The 25218-nt window shown below is 41.0% G+C and overlaps 1 protein-coding gene across 6 annotated transcripts in view; it reads right to left on the reverse strand.

The window, feature by feature from the left end:
* The window catches only part of nedd1 (NEDD1 gamma-tubulin ring complex targeting factor), a 54553-nt gene extending 36207 nt beyond the window's left edge, over positions 1-18346 (reverse strand). The window contains exons 1-7 of one of the 6 annotated variants that reach the window (XM_043713279.1): positions 18196-18346; positions 15460-15603; positions 13448-13542; positions 13176-13292; positions 11105-11245; positions 7325-7554; positions 1845-2046 (exon numbers count right to left, since the gene is read on the reverse strand). In XM_043713279.1, coding sequence (XP_043569214.1) covers positions 1845-2046; positions 7325-7554; positions 11105-11245; positions 13176-13292; positions 13448-13542; positions 15460-15595 — 921 coding nt within the window. In that variant the 5' untranslated portion in view covers positions 15596-15603; positions 18196-18346. Of the gene's footprint in view, positions 1-1844; positions 2047-7324; positions 7555-11104; positions 11246-13175; positions 13293-13447; positions 13543-15342; positions 15424-15459; positions 15604-18139 lie in introns of those variants that run through there. The other 5 variants (XM_043713275.1, XM_043713277.1, XM_043713276.1 and 2 more) reach the window with 5 other exon arrangements.
* Between the last annotated feature and the right edge of the window lie 6872 nt (positions 18347-25218).

Here is a 25218-nt window from a genome sequence, read left to right on the forward strand (position 1 = left end):
CCTCTTCCAGTAAGAGCCACAGATTTTTTTTTTTAAATACCCAGACACTGTAGACAGTGTTTTGGCTCAGTATCTTATCACATCACAGTCTCCACAATGGAAGAAAGAAAGAGAAGTGAAGTTTAGGAAGGGAAATCTCAAGCTTCGGCTCTACTGAAGGCATTGCTACTATAATATGGAATGTAAATGAAACCTGAATAAGAGAAACACAAGCATTTCCAAGGGACTGGGGAAGACTACAGAAATAGTTAGGGCCAAAGCATAGACGATTTTCAAACAAGAGTGAGAATTTTAAAAATCAAAACACTGCTTGACAGGGATCCTGTGTAGACCAGCGAGAAGGGTGACAGATGAATGGGATTTGGATTGAGATAAGACATGAGCAACATTTGGAAACCAGCCAGAGTTTATTAGAATACAAGGTGACTGCCGTATCTGCGGAATCTGCTTCTGCAGTTTCAGTTATCCACAGTTTGCCACAGCCCGAAAATATGATATGGAACATTCCAGAAACAGGAGACTGCTGGGTAGGTAAGTTTCCCATTTAAATGAATGGGTTCGTTACTATCTGCAGTAGGTCTTGGAACGTTCCCATGTGGATTCAAGGGGACTACTGCAGTTAAGTCTAAAGGTGACAAAGGTAGACGTTAAGAGTTTCAACAGATGACCTAAGGTGCAAGAATACATCAAGCAATGTCATGGAGGTGACAGAAAAGCACAGCAGGTCAGGCAGCATCCGAGAAGCAGGAGAATCAACGTTTCGGGCATAAGCCCTTCATCAGGAATGGCCGAAACATCGATTCTCCTGTTCCTCGGATGCTGCCTGACCTGCTGTACTTTTCCAGCACCACACTCTCGATCTGATCTCCAGCATCTGCAGTCGTCACTTTCTCCTCGTGGAGGTGCCGACAGGCAGTCTTATCGATGGCACAAAGTTTTTTTTTTAATTAATTCATGGAATGCTGCTAGGCCAGCACTGCTTGCCATCCTTAACTGTCCAGTGGGAAATAAAGAATCAACCACATTGCAGCGGATCGGCAAAGACAAGCAGGTAAAGATAAAGGTTAGCAGATTTCCTTCCCTTAAAGACATTAGTGAACCAGATGGATGTTTTACAACAATCAACAGTGGTCACATGGTCAATTTTAAGACAGCTTTGATTCAAGAATTTTTTTTTTAAATTCAAATTTCACTATTTGCCAGATTAGGAAAGATGGAAGCTCAGTGTCAAATGTGATGTTAAAGAGGGCAAACAGTCAGTTACCATAAATACTCGAGTAACAGTTAAATTTTTAAAACTACTTGTTCAGGTTAAATTTATCGGGTCAGCTGTTACATGAATACTACTTTTGAGGGGCTGAAACTCATGCCCAAGAAAAATTAATACTCTACCTTAAGCAAAAGTCTAACTGATCTCTAAACCAACCGTGGAGCAGAACACAACAACCAGTGGACTGGAAGACTGGGAGCGGAGTGGAACAACCAGCAGACTGGAAAGCTGGAGCGGGACATGACGGCTGGCATACTGACTCATAAATGTTGACCTATTAACTGTGAAGCACTAGGGTCGACTTTTACATGAGATATATGAAAAATCACAGGTTATTTGGCAAAAAAGAGGGCGTCGACATTTAAATGAGATCGACTATTACTCAGGTATATATGGTATTGATGATTAATACAAACATGCACTGTATAGAAGCAATTAAGTGCTTTGGAGCTCTCATGACATAGTGACAATTCTGTACTACTTCACTTCATGATGCTTGGGTTTAAAACTAAAAAGATATCACCAAACTTAGGATTGGTTCAAAGTAAATTAATAAGAGTCACGGTCTACCTACCTTAAACTGTGCAGAACCATTCTGAAACTTCAAGCACCGTATGGATTTCTTGTGGGCACTAACAATTTTGAGTGGTGAAGTTGTCACGCGTAAATCATACACATAAATTTTGCCCCTGATGGATCCTACAGCCAAAGTTGCTCCATCTGTCATAAAGTCTATTGCAGTCAGTGGGGCTTCAACAGAAATAGTTCTCAACAGCCTGCATAAAATTAATTTAACAAGATGGCCATAAAGTTTTAACTTAAATTCAATAGTTCTAGTTTTCTAGATAATAAAGGTTAATGCAATTGCATACTATTTAATCATTTTTCCACAGAATGTTCAATTACTTACTGACACAAAAATGTTGTCATCACATTTTAGATGTGACATGCAGTTGCATTTGGTTCAGAAATATGAAATGCAAATTAAATTGTGACATGTAATTCAACAAACAAGGATCATACGACAAGTTATGAGCAGAAATAAAACCATTTCAAATGAAAAGCATAAATACAGGTAGTGAAAAAAACTGTTCAAAATATATTCTCTGAAAGCATTTCAGTTGTCACCTCACTTATCACTAAGCGGAGTGCTGATTATTGAGACCATGATTTCTATTACAAGATCATTTTTCAAAAAATTGTTAAACAAAACAGCGGCATTGCTCTGTTCGAACAATCCCTGAATAATATTTTCACTGCTCTATATGGTCCAAGAGCATGTGGAGTTTTCGGACACATTAGTACTGCATAACATATAGGGAGATATACATACACAACTGACCAAGTTTATTTGCCAATTGACGAGGAGTTGGGCACTTCTTTTTTTTGCGTCGTACAGCACTGAGACAGGCCCTTCAGCTCAAACTGGTCCATGCTTACCAAAATGTCCATCAATGTTAACCCCATTTCCCTGTACTTGTCCTATATCCTTCTAAACCTTTCCTTTCTATGAATTTGTCCAAATGCCTTTTAAATATTGTTAACGTACCCACCTCAACCATTTCTGCTGGCAGCTCAATCCATATGCACCCCACTTGCCCCTCAGATTCCCTTTTATTCTTTGCCTTCTGATCTTAAAATGATGCCCTCTCGTCCTCACTGCCCCAACACTAAGAAAAAAACTGAGTGCATTCACGCTATTCATGCCTCTTATAATCTTATATTCATGCCTCCTATGCATTTCTTTAAGATTCCCCCAGTCACCTACACTCTGAAGAAAAATGTTACAGCTTGTCCAATCTCTCCCTATAACTCAGACCGCTGAGTCCAGGCAATATCTTTGTAAATTTCTTCAGTTTAAGAACATCCTTCCTATAGCAAGATGACCAAAACATAATACTCCCCCAGAACATAATACTCCAAGTGCTCCCCACCAACGCCCTGCAACGTACAACTGCAACATAACTTTTGTTTCACTGCACTCCATAAGGCCCTACCATTCAGCATGAAACTCCCACCTTGATTCCACTTTCCAAAGTACAAGGTCTAACACTCATCTGTATTAACTCCCTTAGTGCAAATAGTTTGGATGGAGCAGATTTTGTCAGGTGTCCAGGAAGGATTTCTGACTTAATATGTGGAGAAGCAACTGGAGGGGAGGCCATATTTGATTTGTTGCTTGGCAATGAATTACGTCAGTTGTCAGATCTCTCGGTGGGAGAGCAATTTAGTGATAGCAATCACAACTCCCTGACCTTTACTACAGATATGGAGAGGGATAGGAGCAGATCGTAAGTGAAAGTATTTAATTGGGAGAGGGGGATTACCATACTATTAGGTAGAAACTGTCAAGCATAAATTGAGAACAGATATTCTCAGGGAAATGTACGACAAAAATGTGGAGGATGTTTAGGAAGCACTTGCTGCAAGTATGGATAGGTTTGTTCCACTGAGGCAAGCAAGAGATGGTAAGGTGAAGGAATCTTGGATGACAAGAGATGTGGAACTTCTAGTCAACAGGAAGAAGGAACCTTACTTAAGGTTGAGGAAGGACAAGACTGGGCTCTATAGTGTTACAAGGTAGCCAGGAAGAAACTGAAGAATGAACTTGGGGGCATGAAAAAGTCTTGGTGGGTAGGATTAAGGAAAACCCCAAGGCGTTCTACACTTACATGAGGAGCAAGAAGATCAACAGAGTAAGGGTAGGGCTAATGAGGGATAGTGAAGGGAATTTGTCCCTGGAGTTGGAGGTGGTAGGGAAAGTCCTTAGTGAATATTCACTAGTGAGAGTGATCTTGTTTGCAAGGACAGCGTGAAACAGACTGATGTGCTCGAACAGGTTAATGTTAAGGAGAACGATGTGCTGGAAATTTTGAAACACATGAGGATTGATAAGTCCTCTGGGCCAAATGGGATATACCCTAGGTTTCTACGGGAAGAGATTGTGGTGCCTTTGGTGATGATCTTTACATTCTCACTGTCTACTGGAGTAGTGCCAGATGATTGGAGGGTGGCAAATGTTATTCCCTTGTTCAAGAAAAGGAATAGGGATAACTCTAGGATTTACAGTACAGTCAGTCTTACGTCCATGGTGGGCAATTTATTGGAGAGGATTCTGAGAGACAAGAGTGATGATTATTTGGATAATCATAGCTTGATTAGAGATAGTCAGCATGGCTTTGTGAAGGGCAGGTCATGCCTCAAGCCTTACTGAATTATTTGAGGATGTGACAAGACACTAGAGCAGTGGATGTGGTAAATACGGATTTCAGCAAGGCATTTGATAAGGTTCCCCATGGTAGACTCATTCCAGAAAGTAAGGAAGCATGGGATTCATGGACATTTGACTGTCTGGATACAGAATTGGCTAGCCCATAGAAGACGGAAGGTGGCAGTAGATGAAAAGTATTTGGCCTGGAGCTTAGTAACCAGTGGTGCTTTTTTTTTTTGAAGATTCCCTACAGTATGCAAACAGGCTATTGTGCCCAACAAGTCCACACCTACCCTCTGAAGAGTAACCCACCCAGACCCATTTCCCTACATTTACCCCTAACTAATGCACCTAACAATATGGGCAATTTAGCATGGCCAATCCACCTAACCTTGCACATCTTAGGACTCTGGGAGGAAACTGGAGGACCTGGAGGAAACCCACGCAGACACAGGGAGAACATGCAAATTCCACACAGACAGTGGCCCGAGGGTGGAACTGAACCCAGTCCCTGATGCTGAGGTAGCAGTGCTGACCACTGAGCCACCATGCCGCCCCTACACCTTTTTAATCCAATTATTTATCCAATTAATTGTGAAAAACTACCAATGTTTGCACATCTGCAACTTTATCAAGTCATGCATTTTAAATACTCAACACTTTGAGAATAAAAGATTTTCCACATCATATTTCGTGCATTTTAATTGTGACTCAAGTTAGTGCAATTCCGCAACTGGAAAACGTTAATTCTGTCTAAACTCTTAATCATTCTAAATACCTCGATGCACTCTCTTACTACCCTTTATTGCTTGAAGAAAAACTTCTCTAGTCTCCATGTTCTGTAGGAACCATTCTAATAAATCTCACCAAAGTCTTTGAACTGCTCCCAGTTCCTTTTTGATCTAGGATTGGACATCAGCTGGGGCTGAGAAAATGTGTTGTGTGGGTCCTACAGAATTGTCTGGATTTTTAATTTCACACTTCTATTTATAAAGCCTCGAATTTTGTTTGTTTCATTAGTTGCATTGTGCACAAGATCTGTTCAGAAATACAAGATCTCTTGGAGTTGTTGAGTGTACAGCTAATGAAGATAGGAAAGAGGGTTTAGAAGATGAGTTGAGATGGGGGTGAAACATACTGGGCAATGTTACAGAGAATTACAGAGTCAAATACACTGTCATAAGTAGGGATGGTGTGAATGAGGCTGAAAGCATATCCTGTGGTCAAATGTAATACCAAGGTTGTAAACTTAAGACTGAAGAGGAATAGGCCATTTGGCCACTTTGTTTCACCATTCAGTAAAATCATGGCAAATCAACTGTAGCATCAATTCCACTTTGAGAACAAAGTGGTGCATTGACTTTTATCATAAGGAGATTTGAGTACAGCAGTAAAGATAGCTTCCTCTAGTTGTGTAGAGCCTTCATAAGACATAGCTGGAATACTGTGTGCAGTTTTAGTCTCCTTAGGTAAGGAAAGATTCACTTGCCACGGAGGGAGTGCAAGAAGTTCACCAAACTAAACCCTGCAATGGTTGAACATGTTTTTGAGGAGAGACTGAGGGGGCTAATCTGTATTTGGTAGAGTTTTGAAGAATGATGGGGGAACTCATGGAAACTCAAAATTCATATGGATCATAATCTCAGGAAATAGGGTAAGCCATTTCAGACCATGGAGGAGGAATTTCTTTACTCAGGTGATGAAACTTGCAATTTTCTTCCCCACAGCCTGTGGAAGATTAATCATTGAGCACACTTAAGACAGAGACTGATATCTTTTGATGTGATTCTTCAAAATCTACGAAGATAGTTTGGGAAAGTGACATTGAGATCGATGATTAGTTACAATTTAATTGTATGGCACAGTAGGCTCGATGGGTTGAAAGGTCTGCTTCTATACTTACCTCTCAGCATACCTGCGACTCTCTTGTCCATCAGAACGTACAACTGCTCTAAAACTCCACAGCAACTTCTGTGACTTAACAAGATTACTTTTCCTTCTTCTAAATTCCAATGAATACAGGCCTAGCTTGTGCAACCTTTCTTCAGAAGATTACACACCTCCCCATTAACACTGACAATAACCTCAGACTGCTGTCAGGAAGAAGGATAGAGTCTATAAGTTAGATAAATTATGCTTGGAGTAGTCGCCAAAACTATTGTCTGTATTTTCAATATTTAATTAGGACAAAATGCTGTTAATCCAGATGTCAGATAAGCATTCTGATAAATTAAGTGACAGTAGAGGAATCGAGAGCTGATAATGATATACAGCTGGGTATAACGAAATTACATGTGAAAATTCATGTTATGTCTTTGGAAGATGTTGTTGACGGGCAGCATGTAGATGAGAAATAGTAGAAGGCAAGAACCAATCCACAGGAGACATGAGAGGTAACAGTTGTTCAAACTGACACCATGGTTTCGATTAGGTAATGGAGTGTGAAATCAGGTGAGAGCACTTGTGGAGACTCGTTTCAGAAAGACTACGTGGTCACCCATGTCAAAGGCTGCCTTCAATAATCTGTACATGTATGCCCTCAGATCTGTCCTTTCAGTGCCTTTATGTTACATTGCCTAAACTCATTCCGCTAACCAAAATGCAACACTTGACATTTAGCTGTACTAAATGTAAGCTGCCACACAGCTGCTCATTCCACTAGCCTGTCAGTCAAAGTTTAAAACAAGGTTTTCTCTACAATGTGAGTCATCTACGCATTTTGAATTAGTGACATGCTCATCCAGAGAAGCTATCTTTCCTATCAGGAAAAGCAGTGGTCTCAGTACTGACAATACATAAGTAAGATGTGTACAGCTATTGCCAAACATCTACAATATACTCACATCTTGCTTGAAGTGTCATAGCAGTTGATTTTTTTATCCAAACCAACTGTGGCAAACAACAAATCATTCACTGGTGAAAAGCAAAGTCCAGAAGCTGGAGCCTTGTGAGCATTTTCAAAGGTGTGGTAAGGTTGCTGTGTATTAACATCCCAAAGAGTTACAGCACCACTGTCGTGAACACTCCCCAACAAAGCTTTCTTGAAGATGGAATACTTCAGATTTTGCACTGGCTGAAAAAGGAAGATCAAACAGAAATGTTTGAAATGTGCAAATGGAAACAAACATTTCTCCAGCTAATTTGAAAAAAAAGCTAATACTATTTTCTAACATTTAAATTGTCAATTCAGCTGGAATATAAGAACAGGTCATTCAGCCTGTAAAGCCTACCCAGCTTTTCAATAGGATCATGGGTGATCAAAAGCTTCAATGCCTTTTACTCACTCCACTCGAAAAACCCAGTATCAATCTCTATCTTTAACATATTCAAAGACTGAGCTTCGACAGCCTTCTGGGATTGAGAATTCCAAAAGTTCACAACCTTCTGAGTAAACTAAATTCTACTCATTGTGGACAAAGATGGCATCTGCCTTACCTTTAAATTGTATTCCCCAGGTTTGGACTCATCAGCCAGGGATAATAGCGTACTTTACCTTGTCTACCCCTTTAAGTCTTTTCTAAGTTCAATGAGATCATCCCATATTCTTCAAAACTCTAGAGAATATAGGCCGTTTGCCCAATGTCTCTTCATAGTGCAATCCCACCCTCCTGGCAATATTTCTGGTGAATCTTTGCTGCACTCCATCTATGGCAATAATACTTTTCCTGAAATAAAGATTGGGGCAGTACGGTGGCTCAGTGGTTAGTACTGCTACCTCTCAGCGCCAGGGTCCCAGGTTCGATTGCAGCCTTGTGTGGAGTTAGCACATTCTCCCAGTGTCTGCGTGGGCTTCCTCCGGGTGCTCCAGTTTCCTCCCATAGTCCAAAGGTGTGCAAGTCAGGTGAATTGGCCGTGCTAAGTCGCACACAATGTCAGGTGCATTAGTGGGAGGGAAATGGGCCTGGGTGGTCTGTGTGGACTGGTTGGGCCGAACGGCCTGTTTCCACACTGGAAGGAATCTAATCTAATCTAATCAAGACTGCACACAGTACTCCAGATGTGATCTAACCTGCAGATAAAGAATACTTCTAAAGAATTGATAGGTCGGCACAGAGGCTCTGGTTAGCACTGCTGCCTCACAGTACCAGGGAGCCGGGTTTGACTCTAACCTTGGGTGAACGTCTGTCTCGAGTTTACACATTCTCCCAGTGTCTGCTTGGGTGCTCCTGTTTCACAAAGATGTACAAATTAGGTGGATTGGCCATGCTAAATTGCCCTGTAGTGTCCAGAGACGTGCAGTCCACTTGGGTTAGCCATGGGTAAACATGGGGTTATGGGAAAAAGGCAAGATGGTCTTCAGAGGGTTGGTGGAGACTCCATGGGCCAAATGGCCTCTTTCTATATTGTAGGGTTTCAACGAGCAAAAGTCACTGATATAAGACATTAGCTCAATTTCTCCTCACAGATATTTGGCCATTCTATATTTGCCTGATCTGTTGAATATTTCCAGCATGTTTTGCTTAAAGAAAATCCAACTTGTGAAGAAAGCATCTTATGATAAATACGTTGGCATACCAATTCAAGTTTTAGTTGAGATTACACATTAAACAGCACATAATCAGTTCCTAACCATGAAATTAAGACAAAAGCCCAGACACAACACCCTCACCAATCCTGTCCCTGTAATCCTGCATTTTCAATTGCTAATCCATCTAGCCTGCACATCACTGGACATTAGGGGCAATTTTGCATGGCCAATCCACCCAACTTGCACCTCTTTGGACAGGAAGAGGAAACTGAAGCACCGAGAGGGAACCTAAGCAGACACAGGGAAAACGTGCAAACTTCACATTCAGTCCCCAAGGCTGGAACTGAACCAGAGTCCCTGGCACTATGATACAGCAGTGCTAACCACTTAGTTACTGTGTCATCCCCAATGTGAAACTGTGAACGTTAGCAAGAAAAATATAAAAGGAACATACTACCTAAATGGTGAGATAGAGTAGAGCTCTGATATACACACGGATTTGACTGGCCAAAGTGCACTAATCACAGAAGGCTAGAATGCACGTGTAACAAACAGTTAAGTAAATTAATAGAATGCTCCCACTTACTGTGAGGTGAATTGAATACAAAAGTAGGGAGATTATGTTTCAACTATACAGGACAATAGTATATAATATCGGTACCCTTATTGAAGGATAAATTTAAATACTTTGGAAGCAGTTCAGAGATTTACTAACTATATATATAAAAAAAGAAACATAGTAAATAGGAGGAGTAGGACTTTTGTTTTAAAATTCACTTGTGAGACATTGCTGACTAGCCAGCATTTATTGACCACCACCAGTTGTCCTTTGACCCTGCACCAATACTCAACATGAGCATGGCTGATCACCCAGTTCAGTATCTCTGCTTTCTTACCATATCCTTTGATACCTTTAGTCCTACGAATTATGGCCAACTCCTTGAATACAGTCAATGTTTTGTCCTCAACTATTTTCCGTGGAAGGATTCCACAGACTCCCCACTCACTGAGTGAAAAGATTTATCAAAGTCGTAAAAGGCCTATATCCTTAAACTGTTACCTTGCATTTATCCTCTCTCGTCCTGTTATGATTTTATAATTTTTGAATGAGATGTCTTTCATTCTTCTAAACTCCAATGAATATAGTCCTAACAGATCTAGTCTCTCCAACGCAGAGTTTGGTCAACCTTTATTACACTACCTCCATAGCCAGAACATTTCTTCGTCAGATAAGGAGATTAAAACTTATATTTGGAATGGAATGGTTTTATAAGGAAAGGCTAGGCTTAAGTTTAGAAAAGGCAACTTTATTGAAATATCCAAGATCCTGACAGGGTACATGTGGATAGGAAGTTTTAGTTTGTGGAAGCATCTAGATCTAGGTGTCACGCTGAAATAAGTGAATAATTACTTTTAAGACAAAGAAGAAAATTTTCTTACGTCAGGTCACCATCTCTCAGCTGGTGATAGCAAGAGCCTAGAGGTCCAGAGTTCAGGACATTTGTTCTGTCCTGGGAAGAAACATTAATATGATGGGGAGGATCCAAATGGTCAGAGTCCACATAAGCATCAATGAAACAGGCAGAACTAGGAAAGTTGTTCTGCTGGAGTTAACTAATTTTGACCCAAGTGAATCTTAGAGGTCAGAGTTCAAAGATAACAATCTCTAGATTATTATCAAAGTCACAACAAAATTGGTGTAGTGTAAATAAGATAAGACACACAAATGCATGACTCAAATAAGGTATAGAAAAATGGACTTCAATTTAAGAACACCAAATACTACGGAAATTGGGTGCTATATCTAAGGGACCAGTGCTCAAAGTACGTGGAGGTGGTGAAAAGATTTACTGAAGTGCCCAGAAAATTCAATCATGGAGACAGTACAATGTTTATTCCCTTAAAATATTAACCTAATTCCTCTTTGAAAATTGTTACTGATCTGTTGCAAAATCCTTTCAGACAGTGCATCAAGCAAGTCATTCCAATAAGGTTTCTTCAAGATTATTTCTAATAACTTGCTGAATCACTCAAGTCCTAAACCACATTTGGAAAAAACAATTTTCAATTCTCTAACATATAACCAATATACAAAAGTGGGGAAATAACGTTTACAAATTTTACATGTCAAAGCACTGCTGAAGAAAGCACGTACCTGAGTTTTACCATGACCAAATGGAGCACTAGAAATATTAGTTGTAACACTATGCACAATAATATCACCGCTGCGAGAACCCGATGCTATATAGTAGTCGTTCCAATTGAAACAGACACTACTGACTTCATCTTTGTGATCCTGTAAAACACATATTGATTAATACAAAACTATTCAAATGGAACTTGTGTTTAGATCAGCAAATGTTAAAAAACAAAGCGAAGAAAGTTTCACTGACAGAGTACGAAGAATGGCATATTAATTTGTTATACTTTCAGAGTTAGGAATATAATTAGTTTAGTCTGAAGTGGTATAGAATGCCTTGAGGTACTTAAACAATTCAGGAGAACGATACAAGACATACTGTGACGTTCTTGAGCAATTTGATATAAGAAGCAAGGAGGCATGGGAAGTTTTGGTGTCTTTAAAAGTGGACAGATCCCAAGGTCTAGATGAGTTGTATCCCAGGCTGCTGTGGGAGGAGGAAGAGCAAATATGTAACAGGGACCCTGACCCAAATTTTTCATTCATCTCTGGTCACAAGGAAGATGCCATAGAACTGGAGAATAGGTAAAGTGGTTCCTCTTTACAAAAGGATAGTAGAGATAGATCACGGAAATATAGACCAAGTCAGTCTCACATCAGTGGCAGAGAAACTAATGGAGAATACAGAGAAGGATAGAATTAGTCTCCATTTAGAGAGGCGAGGTTTGATCGGGGATAATTAGCATGTTTTTGTCAGAGGGAAGTCATGCCTAACAAACTTGAGTTAATGTTTGTGAGAAGTGTGTAGATGAGGACAGGTTTTATGAAGTTTAAGCCGTGTACTGTACCTTTAAGAGAGAGTGAATGCTATTCTGCACTGAGAACTTACAAGTACCTGTCATGTGACTAACTAGAAGTCTCAGAGAGTATTGGAAAATTAAAAATATGTAACATATGGCTGTGAAATAGCCGGAGTTGGTTGCTATTTTGGCAACAGCATTTGTCAAATTTGAATTTAACCAATTTAAATTATACTAACATCCAATTGAATTTGAATTTATTGTTTTGACAACATCAAACTAAATTCTTGAAATACCGTGGTGGGATATAAATTTGCGTTCCCGGGATTACTGATTTGATCCTCATCAGTCTAGTAACAATCACTGACACTGTCGTGCCTGTTTTTTCACATTTTTACCCAGCAGACACGTCATCTACCTAAGGATTGCAAGGCCTCTCATTTCCCTGACAGCATATCAATCTGCGTTCCATTGGTCCTCCTGACCGACGTACAGCTTCAATGATGAGATCAAGAACTTTCAAACTACCCTTAATTCCTGTCCAAGGGTGATTGCCCAGCAAAGGAAAGACACAATTTTTGCCTGCAGGGAGGCAATGACCTTGTGGTATTATTGCTGTTAATCCAGTGACATACGCAATGTTTTGGAGACCTGGGTTCGAAACTTACCATGGCAGATGGTGGGATTCGACTCAATAAAAATATTTGGAATTAAGAGCCTAATGACGACCATTGTCATTGGATTATTGGAAAATCCCATCTGATTCACTAATATTCTTTAGGAAAGGAAACGGCCATCCTTAGCTGGTCTGGCCTAGATGTGACTCTGGGTCCAACGTGTTTGACTCTTAAATGCCCATTGGCGATACACACTAGCCCTCATCCCACGAATGATTTTTTAAAAAAATTAATCAACCTGCTCTAATTACCCTGCCCCTGTTGAAAAAAACGTGCAGCCCCTTCATGGCTGCTCCATTATACAATAAGAGCAAAGTTAATCTGATCCTGATCTTAACTTGGATTGTTCTCCATAGCCCTTAACTTCTGTCATTCAGAAATCTTATTTCAGCAATGAATATTTTTAATCTCTCAGTCTCCAATGCTTTCTAGTGCAGAAAAATCAAAAGATTCATAACTTTCTGCAAAGAAATTGCTCATCTCCATCTTATATATGAAAATTTTTATGAATACATTTTTATTAAATTATCAATATGAATTGTGACACATTCAACACTGCACAGGAAACTAAAATATTCACTAACATTTGACCGTTGTTCGACAGAATACCTTCAGTGTCCTATGCGATCTCTTTGACTTTATGTCCCAGATATTGACTGTATTATCAAGACCTCCACTTACAAAACATTTCGAATTAGAATTCAGACTTAGACATGTCTGCTTTTTCTGTGCAACAAGAGAAAATTTGATTATTAAAACAGACACATAACCTCAATAAATGAGACATTTAAATTATATTAATAAAGTTTAGTTGAAAAATGTTCCCTCAAGCAATATTTTTCAATCTTAAAGGAGTTTTACAGTAATAAATATTTACCTACCCCTTCAGCAAGATCTTTTATAGGAACTGGGGTGGATCTGCAGGATGACAGAACTATTTTGTCCCCACTACTTGACGAGCTCAACAAACACTGATGTGAAGAAAATTAAGGTAAAGTGATTTTAGAAACAAAGGTACTTTGCCTTGTTAAGGGAACAAAGTTTCTATCTGAAGAACAGAATTTGTAAATTAAACCCTGACTTAAGTAAGCAGAGGAGTCTGAATACTGAACATAGAATTAATAGGCAGTCATGGAAGCATTAGCCATTAATAAAGATGGAACAAATGATAAACACAGCAGAGGAAAACCTAGAGATGTGAACAGATCCATAGGGCAAGGACGGAGGCAAGGAAAAATTAGTAAAACCTTGCAGTGGAAATAAAATGCAAAAACCAGAAAAATACTCGAAATTCCAGCAAGGTAACAGGAATCGAGCAGCTGATCATCATGTAGTCCGAAAATAGTCTTAACCCAATCATTCTCATCTGCTTTTTAAAGATGCTATACTGCAACCTTGGAGCAAAACATTTCCCTTGTATCAGTTTAATCATTTAGGGTCCTTTTATCAGATTATTAAATCATTTTATAAAACTATTTTCATATCTTGGGAGCCTTGATCTGCTGGAAACAGGTACAGGTGATGAAAGTCACTTTATCATCTAATATGCTAGTTTGTCAACAGAGGATAACAGCACTTATCAAGATTTGGGTCAACAATCTCAAGATTAAAGTGGTGATTTACCAGGTCACTATGGTCCTACAGGCTGCAGAGACTTGAACAACCTATAGCAGGCACCTCAAAACAGTAAGGTCCGATTAGTTGTCTTTACACCATCCTCCAAATTCAGTGTAAAGAAACGCTGTCAATAACAGTGTCCTTCCCCAAGACGTGATTCATAGAATCCCGAGTGTTGAAATAGGCCCTTCAGCTCAGCAAGACCACACTGATCCTCTGAACAGTATCCCAGCCAGACCTGTTCCCCTATTACTCTACATTTATCCCTGACTAATGCACCTAACCTACACAATCCTTGAACACTATGAGCAATTTAGCATGGCCAATTCATCTAACTTGCACATCTTTGGATTGTGGGTGCACCCAGGGGAAACCCACAGACAGAATGTGCAAACTCCACACCGACAGTTACCCAAGGCAAGGAATTGAACCCAGGTCCCTGACACTGCGAGGCAGCAGTGCTAACCACTGAGCCACCGTGCTGTCCCATGTCTAGCACTCAGACAGTAACCACTGAAAATCAGCTTCGCTGAGTGGGGTGACAGTGAAAACACTTAAGGTCGGGGGCAGGGTGTCCTCAAAGCATCCCTGAAGAGGTTAAAATACACCTACTCACTCACGCGAGTCCCTGGCTTCAGATGAATCTAAATAGTGCAGTGGTCATTAGGAAGGCACCAAGCACATCAACAGGTTTTGTCAGGAACGTGCAAAATTGAGATGGACCGTGCAAACAAACTTCCCAACAACCCTCATCTACCCAACTCTTTAAGCACCGTCACACAGAATCATACAGCATGGAAAAAGACCCTTCGGTCCAACTAGTCCATGCCTACCAAACTCAACTAGTCCCACTTGCATGCATTTGACCCATTTCCCTCCAAATCTTTCCTATTCATGTACTTATCCAAATGTGTTTTAAATATTGTAACCATGCCTGCATCCATCACTTCCTCGGACAGTTCATTCCACACACTAACTTAAAAATTGACCCTCATATCCTTTTTAAAACTTTCCCCCTCATCTTAAAAATACATTTTGAACCACTCCAGCCAAGGGAAAAGATCCTTGCTATTCACCTTATCTATGCCTATCATATTTTATAATCTTCTTTCAGGTCACCCCTCAACCTCCCAGACCGTACCCTTGACACAATAATTACCTCAGAACTCAACAAACCAGAGGTCAAGTAAGTAATCGTCATTCCCAAAGGGCTGTCTAACAGCAACTGATTACATAAATAGAATTGTTACTGACAGCTGTAAGCTCCAAAGGATATTATCAACAGTCCAGCAAACAGACGTTACTTCACAGGGTTTCTTGTGAGGGTTAAACTGTTCCACCACTGTCATTGAAAGCGAATCCCAGATTTTAATGTCATCCCCACACGAAGCTAATTTGACGCTATCCTGCATGGTATATCCTGCAATATATAAACATGAGATACATATGAAATAGAACAGCCTCCAGAATAAGGAGCATGGTTAAATATACTGTAGTTTCTCAAACACTGAATAAGTATTGGGTTTGAATACTAATTAACTTTTAAAGTGTGCATGTAAATTGCCATTGGCAACATTCCAACTGGTAACAACCTGCCTTTGTAACATTGGGATGTTTTAAAAACAAATGCACCCAATTTCTATCTGAGGTTCAGAAATATATTTAGGAAGGATGACTGAAAGTTGAGAAAGGAAAAGATGGATTTTATGAAGATCCATCTGTCTGATACCTCAATTCCAACTGAGAGAAACTAGTTTGACTAAAAGTCAAATACCGAGAGTTGAAAGGAAAACTTCCTTAAAAGGTATAGGTAAAAGTATTTATTACTGAGGTCTATTTTCACTATAGACACTTTGTTTATTTATAGTTTGAATAAAAGAAATTTTGTAGAAGTGTTTTCTCACTTAGATAATTTAGCAAAGATTTGGACACAAAAAAGGTATCAACAGAAACAGAAAGGTCAATGTTTATACAGTTCCTTTCACAATTTAAGGGAGTCCCAAAGTGTTTCACAGCCACTAAAAAACTTACGATTAGTCAGAATGTCAAAAATATTGAAACCAATTTGTGCAAGGCAAACACCCACAAAAAAAGTGGGATAATAAGTAGAAAATCTGCTTTTGCAATATTGTGACAGCAGACAGCTTTTATGTCCACCTTGAATTGACTGGCAAAGCCTCGTTTTAACATCTCACCTGAAAGACAGCACCCACAGGACTCCTCTGAATACTGCATTGAATGTGCAGTCTCAAAAAAGATACACTAGGACTTGAACCCTCATTGACTAATGCAGAGGTAAAAGCATTTGAAATTAATCTGCTTGTATTTAGCACTGCGTTATATAATTCTATCCTTAGAGGGGTGATTAAGTCAGAGAAAAAGCCAACTGACTTAAAGGCTTGCTTTGGTGCACATGCACCGAAAACAAAGAGCATCTTATCTAAAATACATAGTGCTTGAGAAACTCAACACAGTGTCTGTGGAGAGAGAAATAGGCTTAACGTTTCAAATTCAATAGGACTCTCCTTCATAACTGAAGGTAAATGGGTGACCAGTTAGGCTGGCAGCTGGGTGTGGGCAAGGAGTAAATTGATAGCTGAGAGATTGAGGGGCAGTTTGATAGGTAGATAAGGGGGCAGGTGTTCAAAGTTTATAATTTAATTGATTTTGTATTTTGTCTGGACAAATTTTAAGTTTTGCAAATTTATGTCAGATTTTAAAAAACAGCTGTAGTGGCACCAACTGTTGCATTAACAATGCTTTACGATCAGAAGTTGTAATTGTAATTGTAGCCCACTGAGTGGTAACAGTCTTGCCAGAGTCAGAAATCATGGGGAATTAAATCCCATTCCAGAGACATGAGCCTATAATCTTGCTTGATAATCCACATGGGAGTGCTGTGCTGCACCGTCAATGATGCTGTGTAAACAATAAAACATTAAATAAAATTAAAGACTCCACAGTCCCAAAGGATCACAGGATTGCTTTCTCATTAAAGATACACAACTGGTGATGGTTTAATCTGACAGGCACATGCCTCAGAAGAGGGGGGAGTTCTACATTGTGAGCCCTTCATGGTGACCGGGTGCAGGAATTGAACCCTGACTGTTGGCATTACTCTGCAGCATAAACCAATCAACTGAGATTAAGTACAGGCTGTCTGTCTGACGAGTAAACTAAACTCACAACCAAATTCAAAGCAGCTATGTTCTTCTCAAGATCTTGGCTGATATTTTTCCTTCAATCAACATCACAAAAACAAATGTCAGTGTCACGTTGTTTGCATCAGCTGCAGGTCAGTTGGTAACACACTCATTTCTGAATCAAGTCCAATTCCAAGCATTAGGACAAAAATCCAAGCTGACATTCCAGTACTTGAAGCAATGTTGCATTATCTCAAGGGCCTTCATTCAGATGAGACATTAAACTGAAGTGTCATCTACCTGCTCAGGTAGTTTTAAAAGCTCCGATTGAGTAGGTGATATTAACGCCACAATCTACATCACATAGAATATTACATTGCTGTTTGAGGGAGATTGCTGTGCGCAAACTGGCTGAGCCATTTCCAACATCACAATAGCGATTAAGCTTTAGAAAGTGCTTCATCGACTACGATGATTTGAAATCTCCCAAGGTTCTACATTGAAAAGTTAAGAGTAAAGATAGAACCTCATCCCCGGTGAAGGAAGAGCGGAGGGGAAAGGAGATACCGCTGAAGGGGAACTAGTTTCTGCGGGGCAGGCCGCTCTTACTTGAAAAACTACACGGGGACCGAGGCTCTGCTGCATCGGGGATCTGAGGGAGGCCAGTGGGCCCCGCCGGCAGCAGATTGATACGCCGTGGTTCCTGGAGGGTCCTGGGCCTCCAGCGCTTCCTCCCAGGGTCACTCCCTCACTGACCGCTCACAGGCCGGGGTCACTCCCTCTCTGACCGCTCACCGAGCCGGGGTCACTCACTTCCTCCCTCACTGACCGCTCACCAGGCTGGGGTCACTCCCTCACTGACTGCTCACCGGGCCAGGGTCCACTCCTCCTCACTGACTGACCGCTCAGGGCAGGCCTGGCTCCGAACTCGCCTTGGCGCCAACAGCTGCCCTCCCGAGGTGCGCGCGCAGCTCTGCAGGCGTCTCCCCCTCCCACGGCGCTGCCGTTAGCTGCGCGCGCTCTGCTGTCAGTTGGTGAGGGGCGGAGTGAGTGTGCTGTCGATGTGGATCTAAGTCAGGTACTTGAAGACGGTTTGTCATCTTCTATTCTAAAGAAGGGTCTCTAGACGATACGTTAACTCTGTCTGTCTCTCTCCACAGACCTGCTGAATTCATCCAGCAATCTCTTATTATTACTTTGTTGCTGTCTGAGGATTTTTGCTTCTTATAAATGCCCAGTACATTACTGTGAATACCCAGTACACTCCTGTACATTCTCAAAACATGACAAGTGCACTGCTGTAAATACTGTCCATACCCCAGTACAAAGTTTCACATGTTCAGTCATACTTACTGCCTGGTCACACATGCTTAGTGCACACCCTGACATGCCTAGTTCATAACTGCATGTAGCCAGAGCACACCCATGGCAGCTGGAGGTCAACTGATGCACAGGTGCCAAAGCAGAAAAAAAATCAATGCAGCCCTCATTAGTTTCTGGGAAGCAAGGATAGATTCCTTCTCAATCTATGTTTTGTGGACTGTATGATGGGGTGAGATCAATGGGCTACCCAGCAAACTGACCTTTTGAAAAGGAGAGTACTGGGAATTTTGCATGACCTCCAGTGAGAGAAATCTCTGGCTCATCATCTGAAAGCCTTTGTCAAAGAGCAGTCATATCCTGTGGTCTTAGCAATGTCCTAGTAATATTTCAGATGCTGATAACCCACGGAACAGTTGGACTTAGCAATTGCTGTATACCTGGGTTCTCTGAAAATTTACAGCACCAAAAAGCATATCACAGGTATTGTGGACAAGTAGTGTCCAAACGTTTTCTTTACAATTTCTAGTAGGAAAAGGCAGAGATTGGCACTCCATAATCGAACTGAGAAAAAAGTGAGGACTGCAGATGCTGGAGATCAGAGCTGAAAAATGTGTTGCTGGAAAAGCGCAGCAGGTCAGGCAGCATCCAAAGAGCAGGAGAATTGACGATTCGGGCATCAGCCCTTCTTCATAATAGAACTGATGCAGGCATGATAGGCTGAATGGCTTCCTCCTGCACCGTAGCAATTCTGCGATACTGTGGAATGTAAGGCAACCAATCCTTGATGGTCATGCTGGGATCGGGTCTTGCAGCATTTTAACCTTAAAAAAAATCTTACATTGGCTGGTGCCCTATTCCATGTATTAATCCTTAGAGTGCAGAAGAGTACAATAATATTATAAAAGAAAGAAATGCAGATGCTGGAAATCTTAAACAAAAAAAAATTGGAGAAACTCAGCAGGTCTGGCAGCATCTCTGGAGAGAAAACATAGTCACTGTTTCAAGTCCAGTCACCTTTCTTGATGGAATAATATTTTGTGTTGTCTGAATATAATGCAATTGAGGTATGGGGATTGTGTTTCACATAGCGATCACTGGTGGTGTTATTGCAGCTAAACTATTACATTTGGCAGAGAGTATTCTTCAGACATAGCTTGTGTCAAAACTACAGCAGTGCTGTGAGACTGTGAAAATATCAGGCGACTTGGCTCATTTGCACATTTTGATCTTTAAGGAACATCACCTAAAAGATGATAGTTTTTCATAGAATCCCTACAGTGTGGAAACAGGCCATTTGGCCCAATAAGTCCACACTGACCCTCTGAAGAGTAACCTACCCAGACTCCTACCATATACTTATCTCTAACTAATGCACCTAACCTACATATGGGCAATTTAGCATGACCAATTCACCTGCACATCTTTGGATTGTGGGAGAAAACTAGAGCACCCAGAGGAAACCCATGCAGACACAGGGAGAATGTGCAAACTCCATACAGAGTGTCGCCTGAGGCGGGAATAGACCCAGGTGAGGCAGCAGTGCTAACCACTGAGCCACCGTGCTGCCCCAACCATTGAGCAAAACCACTCCCCAAAGGTAGCTCACATATGCTACAAGTTGAAATACATCAACATCAGGTAATAACAAAATTAGTTATACAGAGATAGGGATCATAAAATTTACAAATGCAGAACTCAGAAAGTCAGTTTATCTTGGCATTTGACTAGATCTTGTTAAGCTGTAACCTTCTGGAACTGTGGACTTTTCCCTAGGCTGCTCATGATCATCAGTGTGTTAACTACCCTGGTGTTCCATCACTTTATTGCCACAGAAGTGTGTATGTTTATGTTTATTCCGCACAGCTGACTTCTATTCTTCTTAGAATCTCAGAATTGTTATAGTGTAGAAGGAGGCTATTTGACTCATTGTGTCTGCATTGGCTGTCTGAGCATTTTATGTTTGGGCCAATGTCCGGTCTTTTCCTTACAACACCACACATGGGAACTGTTTCTTGTTATTTACTCTGTCCAAACCTATCAAGTTTCCTCTTAGCCTTCTCCTTGCCAAGGGAAATATCTGAAACTTTCTCCGAAACTTCTTCTGTACCCTCTTAAATGCATTCTCATTCTTCCTAATGCCCAGACCTGTACACAGTACTTCAGCTAAGGTCTAACCAGTGTCATATGTCTTAAGAGTTCATCATAATCTCCCTGCCCTGTATTCTTTAATGAAAACTAGAATATTGTATGCTTTATTAACAGTTCTCTCTATATGCCTTTAATGACTTACATACATATTCAGCCAGGTCTTTTCACTCCTGCATGCCCTTTATTTTATACAGCCTGTCTGTGCACCAAGGTTCCCACCTCACACATCTCTGCATTGAGCATCATCTATCACTTATCAGCCGACTCTACAAACTTGTCAATGTTCTTTTGGAGTACCACACTGTCCATCTCACACTGTTCTTCCATTTTTGGCATCATCTGTAAATTTTGATATTGCCCAATTCATACCAAGATCCAGATTAGATTAGATTCCCTACAGTGTAGAAACTGGCCCTTCGGCCCAACAAGTCCACACCAACCCTCCAAAGAGTAACCACCCAGACCCATTTCCCTCTGACTAACATACCTAACATTATGGGCAATTTAGCACGGCCAATTCATCCGACCCGCACACCTTTGGACTGTGGGAGGAAACCGGAGCACCTGGAGAAAACCCACGCAAACAGGGGGAGAATATGCAAACTCCAAACAGACAGTTACCCGAGGCTGGAATCGAACCAGAGACCCTGGTGCTCTGAGAAAGCAGTGCTAACCACTGAGCCACCGTGCCACCTAGATCATTAATACATATCAGGAAAAGCAAGTGTCCCAATACCAACTCCTGGAGAATTCTACTATAAACTTTCCATCAGCCTGAAAAATATCCATTAATCATTACTCTGTTTCCTATCATTCAGGTCTCCTGTTTATTCAATGACCTATAACCTTCCTCAAAAATCTGTTTGACGGCACTGTATAAAACACCTTCTGAAAGTCCATGTATACCTCATCAACAGCCTTGCATTGACTCTCACTGTTACCTTTTCAAAAAAACACCAGCAATCTAGACACAATCTTCCCTTAAAAAACTGCATGCAAACTCTTCCAAGCCAACCCATGTTTTTCCATGTGATGATTAATTCTGTCCCAAATATGTTTTTCTAGATTTTTCCTACCATCGTTAAACCGACTCATCTGTAATTGCTGGGCTGACCTTTACAACCCTCTTAGAACACGGATCACCCTCAAATCCAGAAACATGATTGGCAGTACCTCAGATAATTCCACCCTAATTTCCCTCATTAACTTAATTTCCTTATCAACTAAAAGTGCCAACAGTTTACCCAGTACTTCCTCATCAATTTTAAATCTTTCCAATGACTGAATTTCACCTTGGTCTGAGCAGCATTTGCCCCGCAAACAAAGTATTCATTTACCATCTCAGCTATGGCTCTTGTTTCTATTTGTAAATTCCCTTCTAAGTCCCTAATTGGCCTGACAACTCATTTTACCACCCTTTTGCTATTAATGTGCTTCCTGAAGGCTTTGGTCTTTAATTATACATTAACTGCCAAACTTTCTTCATAAACCTTCTTTGTTACTCATATTTAGTTTTCCACCTACCTTCTATGTTCAGCTTGGCTCTTATTTGTTTTTATTATCTGACATAACCTCATATTTTCTTCTGTAACGTAATTTCTATTTCTGTACCCTTCCTCTATTAAATGTCATGACTTGATAAGACCTGGACTCTCTGTGCATTTTGGAAACTTGTGTGGGTAATCATGATCCTGTTGTGGAGTGTGTGACTTGGACCTTTTGTCAACATGTAGTTGAGGTGGTTTCATCCCTGCATTCTAGTCATACACTATCTTCATCCTCCCTTATTTGTTAAGAAGTATGTCCTATATCACAGAGAATTTGAACAGGTCGTAGCTTGGCAACATTGTTCTCCATTGCCTTCCAAGCAAAGTATCTGCTCTTGATGTAACCACATATCCAGAGTTGTAACCTGGCAAAGTAAAATTTTTATTTATTGTCTAAGACTTCAGGATAAGTGCAAACATGGACTTGCTGAGAATGTTTAACATGGAATAGCAGCTCATGACCATAGGTCAAAACCCAGAAGTGCAATGGACATTTTAAACTTTATTTTGAAAGATGATTTGGATGAGAATATACAAGACATAGAGTCATAGAGATGCACAGCATGGAAACAGACCCTTCAGTCCAACCCGTCCATGCCGACCAGATATCCCAACCCAATCTAGTCCCCACCTGCCAGCACCCGGCCCATATCCTTCCAAGCCCTTCCTATTCATATACCCATCCAAATGCCTCTTAAATGTTACAATTGTACCAGCCTCCACCACTTCCTCTGGCAGCTTATTCCATACACGTACCACCCTCTGCGTGAAAAAGTTGCCCCTTACGTCTCTTTTATATCTTTCCCCCTTTCAAGTTTCACAACATCTTTCCGATAGGAAGGAGACCAGAACTGCACGCAATATTCCAACAGCGGCCTAACCAATGTCCCGTACAGCCATAACATGACCTCCCAATTCCTGTACTCAATACTCTGACCAATAAAGGAAAGCATACCAAAAACTCCATCTGCCACCTCTGAGCCCATTGGCCCATCTGGTCCAGATCCTGTTGTAATCTGAGGTAACCCTCTTCACTGTCCACTACACCTCCAATTTTGGTGTCATCTGCAAACTTACTAGCTGTACCTCTTATGCTCACATCCAAATCATTTATGTAAATGACAAAAAGTAGAGAGCCCAGCACTGATCCTTGTGGCACTCCACTGGTAACAGGCCTCCAGTCTGAAAAACAACCCTCCACCACCACCCTTTGAGCCAGTTCTGTATCCAAATGGCTAGTTGTCCCTGTATTGCAAGAGACCTAACCTTGCTAATCAGTCTCCCATGGGGAACCTTGACGAATGCCTTCCTGAAGTCTATATAGATCACATCGACTGCTCTGCCCTCATCAATCTTCTTTGTTACTTCTTCAAAAAACTCAATCAAGTTTGCCTTTGAGCCAGTTCTGTATCCAAATGGCTAGTTGTCCCTGTATTGCATGAGACCTAACCTTGCTAATCAGTCTCCCATGGGGACCTTGACGAACGCCTTACTGAAGTCTATATAGATCACATCGACTGCTCTGCCCTCATCAATCTTCTTTGTTACTTCTTCAAAAAACTCAATCAAGTTTGTGAGACATGATTTCCCACGCACAAAGCCATGTTGACTATCCCGAATCAGTCCTTACCTTTCCAAATACATGTACATCCTGTCCCTCAGGAGTCCCTGCAACAACTTGCCCACCACAGAGGTCAGGCTCACCGGTCTATAGTTTCCTGGCTTGTCTTTACTGCCCTTCTTACTGCCCTTCTTAAACAGTGGCACCACATTTGCCAATCTCCAGTCTTCTGGCACCTCACCTGCGACCATCGATGATACAAATATCTCAGCAAGAGGCCCAGCAATCACTTCTCTAGCTTCCCACAGAGTTCTCGGGTATACCTGATCAGGTCCAGTTTGCAGATGACACTAAAAAAGGCAGTATGGTGGACAGTGAGGAAGGTTATTAGAACTTGCAGCAGGATGTTAATCAGCTAGGGAAGTGGGCTGAGAAATGCCTAATTTTTAATATAGGTAAGTGTGAGGTCTTGCAATTTTGAAAGTCAAATCAAAGTAGAAATTTCATGGTGAGTGGTAGGGCCTTAAGGAGTGATGTGGAACAGAGGGACTTTGCAGATCAGACGCACAGTTCTCTGAAAGTGGATTCACAGATAGACAGGGCAGTGAAGAAGGCTTTTGGCACACTGGCCTTCATCAGTCAGGGCATTAAATATAGAAGTTGGGAAGTTATGTGCAGTTGTACAGGATGCTGGTGAGGCTGCACTTGGAGTATTGTGTTCAGTTTTGGTCACCTTGCTATAGGAAAGATATTATTAAACTGAAAGAGTGCAGAAGAAATTTACAAAGATGTTGCCAAGTCTGAGTTATAGGGAGAGGTTAGACAGGCTAGGATTGTTTCCTTTCGAGTGTAGGAGACTGAGGGGGGATCTTGTAGAAGTGTATAAGATTATGAGAGGCATGGATAGGGTGAATGCACTCAGTCTTTTTCCCAAGGTTGGACAATTGAGGACTGGAAAGCATGAATTTAAGGTTAGATGGAAAGAATAAAAAGGAACCTGAAGGACAAGTTTTTTTACACAGAAGGTGGTCCGCACGTGGAATGAGCTGCCAGTGGAAGTAGTTGAGGTGGATACATTAATAACATTTAAAAAGCATTTGGACAAATACATGGATTGGAAAGGTTTAGAAGGACATGGATTCTGGATTAGTGGTGCTGGAAGAGCACAGCAGTTCAGGCTGCATCCAAGGAGCTTCGAAATCGGTTGAAGAGCTTCATGGCAGAGGAAATGACCTGGGAGTTGCAGTGGGAGAGGGACTCCCTGAGATTCTTGTAGAGAGAGGAGGAAACATGGGCCAAGTGCAGGGAAATGG

Source organism: Chiloscyllium plagiosum, chromosome 23 (genome assembly GCF_004010195.1).
Source record: "Chiloscyllium plagiosum isolate BGI_BamShark_2017 chromosome 23, ASM401019v2, whole genome shotgun sequence".
Taxonomy (NCBI): Eukaryota; Metazoa; Chordata; class Chondrichthyes; order Orectolobiformes; family Hemiscylliidae; genus Chiloscyllium; species Chiloscyllium plagiosum.